Source organism: Liolophura sinensis, chromosome 12, assembly GCF_032854445.1.
Source record: "Liolophura sinensis isolate JHLJ2023 chromosome 12, CUHK_Ljap_v2, whole genome shotgun sequence".
Classification (NCBI taxonomy): domain Eukaryota; kingdom Metazoa; phylum Mollusca; class Polyplacophora; order Chitonida; family Chitonidae; genus Liolophura; species Liolophura sinensis.
In genome coordinates, this window is record NC_088306.1 from 17,707,704 (window position 1) to 17,720,744 (window position 13,041).

Consider the following 13,041-nt stretch of genomic DNA (forward strand, 5'->3'; position numbering starts at 1 on the left):
CGTGCAGTACCCACCAAATCTAAACAAAACTTTTTGATTGTTTCAACTGATTTGACTCAGATCACCTCTGAAATGTGATTGTACGTTTTTCAGGGAAAACTTTATTTCCAACCACTACTTCAGGAAGCTCAGAGAAGGTAACAAACAATGATGGTAAGCACATTATTTACTGAATTCCCTGGGTACATTGAAATTTCTGGCAATTAAAGAGCTATTCGATCTGTTACTTTCACAAAGTCGTTTTGCACTGATGAAGGTTAGTCTTCTTTTAAAAAGAAAACAAAATACTTAGTTTAAATGGCACTACTATTTTATGCATATATTTAAGAGTTTAATTTTTACAACAATTTTAGGCTAAAGGTCGTAATCGCTTTGTGAAACGCGCAGGTGGCAGCCCTGTTTAAAGAGTTATGCGCCACTTTTATCTTTTAAAAGAATGGCAAATGGTCAGACCTGACGTTAAGCCAAGGATAAGACAAATGGTGCCATCCATCACTGACACATACGCCCAACAAATGATAGTGTTGAATTTTTTTTAGTAATTTGCTGGAGTTGAATTTCTTTCTGCTTTTTGCCGTCCTTACAAACAACTCCCTTTAATTAAATTTAAAGGAAATACAACACAAAAATATAACCATAGTTATTTCGAAAGAGGGGTGATAACAGACCTAAGCGAACACAGCTGTTTTGTTCTGACGTGCTTAGCAAATCTATTAAATCAACTTTTTATCTGGAAGGCTTTACTAGAGAAACCGGAAACACGATGTCACGCCATTCGTACGCCATGCTCATAGGGCTGAAAGTCGAAACAGAGGTCGCGTGACGTCAGCAGAAACCGTGTTTTCGGGTTATAAATGTAGCACGCATCTGATTGGTTAAAATTGATGAAATGGCAGCACCTTCAATTTTCTCAATGTCCGTGATTTTGCTGACTGTGAACAGCGATATCAGTTATGCATCGTAAAAAAAAGTGTACCTTTAAGACTTAATGTGGGATACTATATCGATGCATAGAAACATTTTGTCCAATGATGTCTTTCTTTTAAAGCATTGTATTGTCTTTCGTTTAGCAAATATGGCCATAGTTAAATATACAGGCACACAAACTAAACGACTCCTATGACTTGTTATCACAAGACACTGCTCTGCCACAGTTTGGATGCTTGCCTGAGATGACTCTCTACCCCTCTGTTTCTGATTTCAGATGACACGGGCATCCACCCAGGTATCATTGTTTTGATTGTAATACTCTGCCTGGGAATATTGGCCGCGGTAGCCTTCATGGGAGTGTACTTGTACAGGAGGTAAGTGTCAAACGAAACATGGGTGTGTCAAAATATAAGCATGATTTCACTAGACACGAGGTATGTGTCAAAAGATCCTTAATTGAGATAAAGACATTGCGCCATGTAGGAGGTTAGCTAGTTTCAAACGATCATTAGTTGAAATGAAGATATTGCACCATATAGAAGGTTATCTTGTCTCAAAAGATCATTAGTTGAAATGAAGATATTGCACCATATAGAAGGTTAGCTGGTCTCAAAAGATCATTAGTTGAAATGAAGATATTGCACCATATAGAAGGTTAGCTAGTCTCAAAAGATCATTAGTTGAAATAAAGATATTGCACCATATAGAAGGTTAGCTAGTCTCAAAAGATCATTAGTTGAAATGAAGATATTGCACCATATAGAAGGTTAGCTGGTCTCAAAAGATCATTAGTTGAAATGAAGATATTGCACCATATAGAAGGTTAGCTAGTCTCAAAAGATCATTAGTTGAAATAAAGATATTGCACCATATAGAAGGTTAGCCAGTCTCAAAAGATCATTAGTTGAAATGAAGATATTGCACCATATAGAAGGTTAGCTAGTCTCAAAAGATCATTAGTTGAAATGAAGATATTGCACCATATAGAAGGTTAGCTAGTCTCAAAAGATCATTAGCTGAAATGAAGATATTGCACCATATAGAAGGTTAGCTAGCCTCAAAAGATCATAAGTTGAAATGAAGATATTGCACCATATAGAAGGTTATCTTGTCTCAAAAGATCATTAGTTGAAATGAAGATATTGCACCATATAGAAGGTTAGCTGGTCTCAAAAGATCATTAGTTGAAATGAAGATATTGCACCATATAGAAGGTTAGCTAGTCTCAAAAGATCATTAGTTGAAATAAAGATATTGCACCATATAGAAGGTTAGCTAGTCTCAAAAGATTATTAGTTGAAATGAAGATATTGCACCATATAGAAGGTTAGCTAGTCTCAAAAGATCCTTGGTTGAGGTGAAATATGCATGATGGTACTGTTAATTTATTTTAGTTGTGCGAACAACGTGGTTCGTCGGCATAGGAGGTGATCTCGGAAGTGTCAATGTGTCGTGAAGAAGATATCGAAAATGTCCATGCACAGTGTACAAGGCATCCAAAATGTCAATGTGCCGTGCAGAAGACATCGAAAATGTCATTGTATCGTGCAGAAGACATTAAAAATGTCACTGTATCGTGCAGAAAACATGGAAAATGTACCGTGCAGAAGACATCGAAAATGTCAATATAAAGTGCAGAAGACATCGGAAATATCAGTGGACCATGTTGAACACATCGAAAATGTCAACGTTGAGGCTTCTGTGCACATTTTCGAAAATATTAACTTGTTTATCTGATTGAATTTTTATGCCACAGATAAGAGTATTTAGACCTATTTCATTGATCGACGAAACCATAATTTACGTCTGGGCACATATGAACGTACCAGAAATTGTAAAATAAACTGTTCAGATCAGGTATTATTCCGTTGATAGGCCACATCTGAACTATGTGTGTGGTCGAATTTGTTGAGGATTTAGGGTATCAGTCAATCAATCAATCAATCAATCAGTCAATCTTGTGTGCTTACAGGTGGCGTAGCGGAGGTCGTCAGATCCTCGTGGAAGACGAACGCGTAGATTCCTACTATCAGATTGCCTTCCCGGAGAGAGCCAATGAAGAGGCGAGTTTAGACTCGGGCATTGAAAACCCGACCTACAAATACACGATGAGTGAGCTACAGGCAGCGGAAGCGGAACAGCTAGCCAGTTTACGGTAGATGTCGTAACTGGGTGTAGTAGGGTTGACCCCAGTGACGTCACCGACTCCCACGAATGATGATACTTTAAGCCGAGTACAACGTTGAAAAATGTGAAGAGTACATCAGTTGAAGCCATTGATTTTAGTGACCAGCAGGTTTCAATCGATATGATATTGTTTATATTCAGAGTATAAAGCCATGATGTCACGCACCGCGGTGAAAGTTTGAAATGGAACTTTCTGCTGACAGTTTACTCTGCTGTTCAAAGAAAAGGAAAAACTGTAATTGTGTGTGACTTCCTGATGTCATCAAGCTAACATTACATTGCCATGGCGCAAAGTTTTGAGGACAGGCTTCTGAATAAATTGAACATGGGACCAAAGTCTTTTTGAGGACATCTTCAGAAAAAGTAATTCTGCTGACGAAGACTTTATGCGTTTATAGAATTACACCAGATATTTGTGGGTGGTGTGTCACAATATTCTGTATGCTATTGACGATAAAACTGTTTTCTCTATATGTGACTGAATTGGTATTTTTGAGATATTTTATTATAGATGATGAACAAAGATCGTTGCGTACACAGTGAGATATGGGATTATATATTTTTTTTTCGTTTTTTTTTTAATTTTTTTTTTTTATCTTTTATCTTTCTTTTTGGCCTCAAATCGCTGGCCTGTTTTTTATGCGCATCAAAATCTATCATTGCTCTGTACATGGTTTTGTATGCTCGTTATTTTTATGCTCCATTCCAAGAATACGCTAGTGTATGTAAATTACATATACATCTACTGCATTTTGTACAGTGTTTTCTATAAGGTCAATAAATAGTTCATATTTCTCTGTACGTATAGAGTGTCGGGTTTTATTCATGACATTTGATATGATAGTGGTAGTGTTTCAGTTTGTTTCGGTTCAATTGCTTGCACTGAACCGCATCTATGCATGTATCTCTGTCCAGTGACAATAAAACAGTTTCTGACATATTTCATGAGAAGGGCCTCTGTGGCCTTGTAGCCTTGTTGTTAGCGAGCTAGCGCAAACAAATAGGACCCTTTCACCAATGCGATCGGTGTGAGTTCAAGTCCAGCTTTTGCTGACAGCAACCTGCGGATGCTAGTCTGAGATGTCAGCAACCTGCCTATGATCCTGTTTCCCGGGCCTTCCTGTCCGCCTTCCTTCCACATCGATGCTGGCATCGGTTGTAAAACGGAATTATTCAGATAACAAATGAATATATTTCATAAGGAAGAAATCTTTTCAATGGACAGTGAACTACTCTAAAAAATATATGACCAACACAACCATCGTGTAAAGTGATGGGGCACATATATTTATATTTATATAATATATTTATACAAACAGCTAAGCCTCCGTGGCTCAGTTGGTTAGCGCGCTAAAGCAGCGCAATGACCCAGGAGTCTTTCACCAATGCAGTGACTGTGAGTTCAAGTCCAGCTCATGCTGGCTTCCTCTCCCCCCGTACGTGGGGAGGTTTGCCATCAACCTGCAGATGGTCGTGGGTTTCCACCCACCATAATGCTGGTCGCCGTCGCATAAGTGAAATATTCTTGAGTACGGCGTAAAACACCAATCAAATAAATAAATAAATAAGAAACTTTAAAATGGCCATAGAATATACTGGTTTTAGTAAAGTAGGCCTCGTTAAAAGCCCATGCAGATTCTATTTTTTGATGAGTTTAGTCAGAAGTAAAGCGTGCAGGGTGTTTGGATTTTTTTGATTCTTGTTGGGAGATTAACAGATGAACTGGTGTCCGATTCGGACTCTACATTGGACGCGTATGTGACTGGCGTCTGGCGTTAATCTTATGTCTTAACCCGATAGCCAGCCTGTCTGGTCAATTATGGATGGGGATATCCGCAAAAACTGTATGCGTGTAACTCTGAACGTTGCAAGTCCTACACTGCTATGTAATTCTGCAGCTTCCGCTATGTGTCTACCGACATTCGGCTATGTGGCTACCGAAATGTGGGTATGTTATGTAATCTGAAGGTTGCAAATTGTGATGCCGCTGGATCTGTCTTTCCAACGAGAAAGCTTGTAAGCGTGTTGAAATTTCAAGGGAGGAATCAGGGCCCCCTCGTGTCATAACGGTGCATCCCGGCAGATGAGCGCTCCAGCTGCTCTCATCTGTGACGATGCCCCGTTATGAAAACAAGGGGCGCTTCTGTCAATGGTAAACTGAAATAACAACCGTTCCCGAATTAAAAATTACGACATTTCGTTTCAGCTGATTTCCCATGTTCGGCATAGTTGTGTGCTCTTTTGTATCTTATTTCTCAAGAAATATTTTTCTTTGGTGAAAGGTAAATTTATGCTTTAAAATTTTATTGCCCTGAGGATATTTTTGGTATGTATTCTTGTGTTGGCTGTTGGCTAGTACTCTCATGATTCTTGGTACATGAACGGGCCGTAGCACTTTATTGATATTTATGACAGGGCTCGCACGAATTTCAAATAAAAGTCAAATAAAGTCTACAAGCAAACTGGCCCAAAAACACCGTTGCTTTTTTCTGATTAGATTTTCAATCATGTACATGTATAATCATTGAACTTGCTTTCATTTCTGTCTGACGTTGGGTTCAATATATATAGAAGTGCACAGTTGTTGTTGTTGTCCTTGAAAGCGAAAGTAATACTCAATGAGCTAATGTGAAGAGTGAGTGAGTTCGCGCTTGGGGTTTAACGTCGTATTTAACAATTTTTCAGTCATATGACGACGAAGGAATCCTTGGAGTGCACGTAATGTGCCTCCTTGTTGCGGGGCGGATTTCCACCGCTCTTTTTTATGTACTGCTGCTTCACTGAGACGCCTTACCGAAGGCAAGTAAGGCGCCCCACCCAAAACATTATACTGACATGGGTCAACCAGTCGTTGCACTATCCTCTCCATGCTGAACACCAAGCGAGGAAGTTACAACTTCCTCTTTTAAGGCCTTAGGTGTGAAGAATACCACTTGATACACGTATTGTTTGTAACATTTCAAGTGAGTCCTCAGTACAACATGCTAAATACCCACTAGCATACAAAGTACTAATGTTTCAATGTCATAAAGGGACCTATTTCAAATGTTTCTGTGTATATCGGGTTAATTGCCTTGGCATCAGGGCTGTACGTCTTTACTCTGACATGTCTAAGCATAATATTATCATGGGCCCCTGGACAAGCATATGGACTGTCGCCTGCCACATATGCAAAAAAAAAAATACAAACGAAAAAAAAATAAAAGAACAAACAAACAAAAAAACAACAACAATGTTACATTTTGAAAGTCAGTGTAAATTTAGGGGCACCCTAAACCCATGGGGTTGCTGGGCAACCTCTCACTGTGAGTGCGCCCATGCAAGACGATGGTGGGGACTAGGGACTGCTTCGACCAAAATGTTAACGACAGATTTGAATCAACTGCTGAAATATTAACAACCCACATAATATCATTACACATTCAAAAGGGTTTTCAAACTTTGTCACAACACTTGCAATGATATCATCAGCAAAACCACTAAAAAGTCCTGGTAATTTGTTGTGCAATTAGCATAACTCATCCATGCTTGACGTCTTATTATCTCAACAACAACAACGACAACTGAACAGTTTACCGTAAAATGGACTGTACTTCCAGGCCTAGCAGCGATTATTATTTTTTCGTTTAGTTGATTACAGCACCACCTGTTGTCATAATGGCGCATCGCCACAGATGAGAGCAGTGTTGTAAGACGTATATGTGGCTAACAGCGGTACTGGCACATGCGTCTCATCCCTACCCAGAAATGCAATCATGGAAACAAGTGCACGCCATTGAAAGACAGAACCTGCGGCATCATAGCAGAAGCTGCAGACTTACATAGCAGTGTAGAACTTGCAACGTTCAAAGTTACACGCATACGGTCTTGGCGGATATCCCCTTCCATAGCCCATGACAATATATTCAGTTGGGCGTCTTGGTGTTTTACGCCGTACTCGAGAATATTTCACTTATACGACGGCGGCCAGCATTATGTTGGGAGGAAACCATTAGGTGTGTGTACATATATTGTGTCGTCTTGTAGCAGTGCGAGCCTTTACCGCCAAAGTGCTGCCGCCACTAAACTATCATGACGAAAACACCAGACAAGATAGCCCACCCATTCACATTACACTGACACCGGGTCAACCAGTCACGTTTCCTTGCTCTGATCTCTAAGTGCTGAGTGCAAAGCTATCCAGCAGCATTTTTAAAGTCTATGGTTTGACCCAACCCAGGTTTGATCAAGGGTTTCCCGATTTCCGCGTTACTACATAACAACGCTGTAAATTTGTTGCATATCTTGTTGGCAAATATGTGAGGATACCAGATCCCCCTAAGATGGGGGAAATTAATTTTCCCCTTACTTAGACAATGTCCAAAAAAATGTTCATTGCGCGATTCCGTAGTAATATCTAGCTTCAAAATGACCATCAAACCATTACGTCTAGCGCAGGACGCTTTTACACCCAGCGGTGACGTACATGTCCCATGATACATCGTCGGACAAAGGACCGGTGTCTGGTAACAACCTTCGACGTCTGCTCATTCAAAACATGCACCCTACGCTCAAGAAAAGCATTCACACAAAAACAAAAAAACAAAAAAAAAAAAAAAACAAGAGGAATGCCAACAACAAAGCCGTCCTGTAGCTCCCATAGAACTGCTTGTCTAAGCTAAAATTCGAGGAAGGCTTAACCCCATTTTGATCCAACTATTAACCGGTGTGACTGGGCCCCGAGACCCCAAAACAAACTGGCCCCTTGGGTATGACAATGCCGTTTTAAAGCTATAAGGATCTGTAAGCTGATTACTTGAATTGTTCCACAATCCAATCCACTACTCATCTGTAAATCAGATACAGATAAAACGCACTTTATTAAACACTTAAATAGTTTAGGAGACTCAATTCCTAATTACGCTATTATTAGCAAGCGCTGGTATTGCAGGCATAAATAAGATTACACGATAGCTTAAGTCCATCAGGCCAGCATTGTAGGCCACTCATAGTAGAGAAAAATACTAGAGAAAGTCATTATTTTTGGCCGCAATAACCAAAGATGATATTACCTACTAGACTATATCAGCATGCGGTTGGTTTTGGAGTTTGAGCAGATTAAGATTTATTAAATGGAAATAATTTTCTCCTCTTGTGTAAACTCCGTAAATAGTCACAAAAAGTCGGCTTACGGTCTGTAGCATGCAGGGCAGATAACAAAGAGAATTTTTGTGTAACTTCCCTGGCAAACAGATTGGAGAATTTGTGAAAAGCATGAGGTGTGTCATATCTTGGGCACTGCAGACTATTCAAAGACGTTTCACACTTGACCGTCGTCATACAAGTGAAAAAAATCTTGAACACGAAGTTAAACTCCAATTAAATAAAAATAAATGAACAAAAATGAAGGAATCGCACACTTGGGATTTTTATGTGTAAGAGCACAGTCTATATTCCGTCAACTTGAACAAGTGTCTACATATACCCATTCCATCTACGTTTGCTCATTCCAGTACATTTGCCTTCTAACATGCTGGCATTTTGAGAAATAACTCTCACTGACTGATATATGCCTGATGATTAACGGATTTACCGATTGAAAGCTATTTATTGTAGCTTGTTTCAGATATGATTCGCCGCGAAATCCTATCTCTACCTAGGTGTTGATGACGAAAATTTCCTGTTTTTTAATGTAGTTTTGTTGGTACCTAAAGCCCGGTTTCTTCGAACCATAATGCTGTCCGTATTCTTCAGTACGGCGTAAAACACAATCAAATAAGTCAAAAAAAAATATCTGGCAGGTTGTCTTTTTTTTCTCAAGGATATATACTAATGATTTTATGAGACCTTTGATCACTTCTTGTGGTATTAGCCTGTATTATTGATTACAGCTTAAACGCAACAAAGATTTATGTGTGACCGAATTTCTTAACCAGCCTTACTGAGGCCATGCGGGTTACACATTCATACACCAGAAATGGACATGTAACGTTTAATCTGCGCATGTCGCTATAGTCAGTGTGACAGTAGCGTCTGATTTAGCATACCAGCATGTTTTATTTACCTAATAAACATGGCCTTATGAATAGACGTTATTGTTTGCGCAATTGTCAGCGATCTTAAAACTCACAACAGCTGTGCTGTGCGGAGCATATATTTTTCATATATATACACACATACATGTATATGCCACATATCACAGCCCCATCTGGCGACACCGATCGATTTTTTGCTACAAGCGCAGACAACTCTTGGAGTGTTACTGGCCACTTACCTGCCAACTTGTCAAGTACCTGGCCAGTCGGCTTAACCTGATTGTTATGTTAGCTCAGGAGAGAGTTTCCTATTTCGCCGCTGCCGGCCTCACCTAACACAGCCTCCGTGGAATGTCTGGACTATACCCGTAATTATCAGCTGGCATGTGAACGTTGCACACACGCCTTTTATTATATAGGCCAAGCATGTGAGGTGTACTTTTTTCACCTGAAGTCGTCGCGAGCTCAGGTGGGCGTGATTCGAGTCAGTTGGTAATAACAACATATGTGTTAAGCCTCCTTAGAGCTGAACGACCTTGTAGTACGGCGTATTATAAGTGAGGGAGATTTTGAAAAGTCGGCGGGACGGTGACAGTCAGGTCGGGCGTATAGTAACCAGGTACTAACGTGTCCCCACACTCTCGGTGTTACCATGAGGTGCCAAGGCGGTCTCTGATACCGTCCCGCGAGGAACGCTGTGCCCAATAGAGGCACAGAGGGACCGCGTCAACTCCATGGAGCCCATGTCTGGGTATTCCGAGGCCTGGATCGACATCCAGAGGAAAACTTTCACGAACTGGGTGAACGAACAGTTGACGGTGACTGGGAAACAAGTGGAAATACTAGAGCGAGATCTGTGCAGCGGAGAAGCTCTAGTGGCACTAGTCGAAGCTCTGCAATTCAAGAAAATTGGCAAAGTATGTCGGAATCCCAGGAACCAAATTCAGATGATAGGGAATGTAGCTTTGGCATTCAAAGCTATAGCGGAAGACCACGTTCGCATGGTGAACATAGGTATGTATATATTTTCATATGTTTACTTTCTATACATGACCTTCACTCCCAAAAAACATAGACTTTTTAATCGTGGATACAGCTATACATCAGCAATGTACTGGACGTGTTCAATGCCTTGACAAATGTAGGACTGTGCATTTGTGCCATACAACATTTTGTTCTATAAAGAAATTACAATAAATATTTGTCGTGTTTTATTTCTGTTTATCCGTCAAACTGATTCAGCAATAGCTTATAATCCTTATTAACAGTCCAACTGCGTGCAGGGATGAGGATTTTTTTTCATTTTACTTTCTCAAAATTTAAGAATTTTGCATCCATTTACTGAAAACAGAAGAGAAAATATGTGGCCATGTAATCGTTTGTCTATCTGAAATTTACTGTTTATTTACCTCTATATATTGAAATACATGTAGATGTTATCAGGTCTGAAATGGTGTCTAAAATTTAGACATTCATTTAAAGGAGACACACACAGTGTTTAAAATGATACTTGGGTATACGGTACTGCACACTACAAGATCACACTGTTAATAGATAAAACTGTCTCGGAGGCAAACATTGTTAGAAAATAATCGTTGTGGAGAGGAGCATTCTGACGATGAATACAGATTAACATGTAGATAATATCACCGAATAGCAATGCATGAACCTTGTCAGCATCTCATGAAGCAGATGAACAGAAAAGGATTCCTATCATTACTGTACATGAATATGCGGGACAACATCTTATAAAACGGAAGAACGGAATAGTATGGCTGTAAACAGTGTGAACATATATGGAAAACTGTAGAAAGGAATAACATTCCTATTAGCATGGTCAACTTCTAGGAAAACGGAAGAACGGAATAGTATGGCTGTAAACAGTGTGAACATATATGGAAAACAGTAGAACGGAATAACATTCCTATTAGCATGGTCAACTTCTAGGAAAACGGAAGAACGGAATAGTATGGCTGTAAACAGTGTGAACATATATGGAAAACAGTAGAAAGGAATAACATTCCTATTAGCATGGTCAACTTCTAGGGAAACGGAAGAACGGAATAGTATGGCTGTAAACAGTGTGAACATATATGGAAAACAGTAGAAAGGAATAACATTCCTATTAGCATGGTCAACTTCTAGGAAAACGGAAGAACGGAATAGTATGGCTGTAAACAGTGTGAACATATATGGAAAACTGTAGAACGGAATAACATTCCTAATTAGCATGGTCAACTTCTAGGAAAACGGAAGGACGGAATAACATTCCTATGGCTATGGTCAATATTTTAATGGAGGGAAGAACGGATTAATATGGCTATAGACAAATACGTTAATACGTTAAAGACAAAGAAAGTCAAAATTCTGCAGCAAGAGAAGCGGTCCTCATTTATTTATTTATCTGATTGGTGTTTTAAGAAGGTTTGTCATGTATTCTTTTTTTGCCATGCCATGATACTACCAGTGGGCGAACATTCCCATAGCAGCTGGTTTTCTTGACTGCTAGTATGCAGTGTAAATATGTTCTTCCGAGATCTGAAAGTTTCTTGTCATCATTTTAGTAGCTTGTAGCCCCAATCTGGTTCAAATTTTACGAGGCATTTTCCCATCTGAATGTTAATATGAAAATTGTTGGACATTCTAGTTTTATCATTGTTTGAAATTCATCTTCATAAAGACACCCAACAAAGTTTAAGTTGTATCGGTATCGACAAGAGTCTGACCGACAGCCGAAGTTTTTGTTCACATTCTTGACAGAAATCATTCAATTTTGATTTAGGTTACATGAGGCTAGGCAGATCGCATTACGTGTGACACGTATGCGTTTATAGTTGTAATATAAAGGTACAGAATGGAAGCCGGCCTGGTCTTTCATAGCAAACCTTATGTCCATTGAGAATTGTTACTGTAGGGGTTTCCACAGAGCAGGCTACAGTCAATAACTTCGTTCATTCCGCCTGACGGTCTATAAAATAGTATACCTGGCCTGTCTCAGTAGGGGAGAGGGGTGGGGTGAGCGGGGTGAGGGAGGGAAAAGGCATACATCCAGACACGGCTGCCCAGTGAACCCTAAAGGGGTTTATGTTATGCTTGTCTGGCTGGGGCCGTCAAATTTCACAATAATTTCACTGTGTTGGCACTTGCTGTGAATGGGGACGGGCTGTAGGCTGGTAGGTCATTAGTGCCCAGCCGTACACCGTATTATGCACCGTATCCTCAACCATGATATACTTGCCTTTAATATCTGCTGCACTAATTGTTTACAACGTTTATTCCCTTATAAGAAGGTCGCGAGCTCAATTCCAGAGGCGGTCCTTTTTTCTTTTGATCCCCGTGTTTGTCTAAGTTACATGTATTTTGAGAAGTTTTCTTTCTTATGCTGTTTTGAAGCCTTCAGCAGTGAGGTGTGTTATGTCACCTACATTACACATATGCTATTCGCCACCGTGTTAATGAAGATAATGTTGTAAACTGAGTGAGAAATCTACCAAAATTAATGTACTCATAATTGTCGGTTGCCATAGCAATAGGGATATCTTTTCATTTCACAAGGAAACAGAAGACGTTCATTTTTTTAGAAAGAACAATAAATCTTTGTTCTGAAAAAAGCCATGCATATGTCTTACAACTAGGCAGCTGTGTTCCAGTATATATATTCCAACCAAAACAGCTCAAATATTTTGTCGGCAACATCCTGATGCTCTTATATACGAGGACCAGTGACATATCCAGATATTTTGGGATTATTTTTCCCCCAAATAGTTGATGTTTTGACTTGGTAACTAAAATACGGCGGGGTGATGAAGTATGGAGATATCATAAGATTTAACAATGCTCTCTTGTTCTGGCAAATAGTAAATGTTAAATAATGTTTTTAGGCGTATGTATGCTGTGTAATTCAACGACT

The 13,041-nt window shown here is 39.6% G+C and overlaps 2 protein-coding genes across 4 annotated transcripts in view; both read left to right on the forward strand.

Annotated features, from left to right (window-relative positions):
- Window positions 1-4,031, forward strand: part of LOC135479083 (low-density lipoprotein receptor-related protein 6-like) — a 38,032-nt gene extending 34,001 nt beyond the window's left edge. The window contains exons 19-21 of one of the 2 annotated variants that reach the window (XM_064758805.1): window positions 94-153; window positions 1,205-1,304; window positions 2,903-4,031. In XM_064758805.1, coding sequence (XP_064614875.1) covers window positions 94-153; window positions 1,205-1,304; window positions 2,903-3,089 — 347 coding nt within the window. In that variant the 3' untranslated portion in view covers window positions 3,090-4,031. The remainder of the gene's footprint in view (window positions 1-93; window positions 154-1,204; window positions 1,305-2,902) is intronic. The other variant, XM_064758804.1, reaches the window with a different exon arrangement.
- Window positions 4,032-9,463: 5,432 nt separating this feature from the next.
- LOC135479192 (filamin-A-like) overlaps window positions 9,464-13,041 on the forward strand; it is a 63,645-nt gene continuing 60,067 nt past the window's right edge. For both annotated transcript variants that reach the window (XM_064758975.1, XM_064758976.1), the window contains exon 1: window positions 9,464-10,145. In XM_064758975.1, coding sequence (XP_064615045.1) covers window positions 9,866-10,145 — 280 coding nt within the window. In that variant the 5' untranslated portion in view covers window positions 9,464-9,865. The remainder of the gene's footprint in view (window positions 10,146-13,041) is intronic.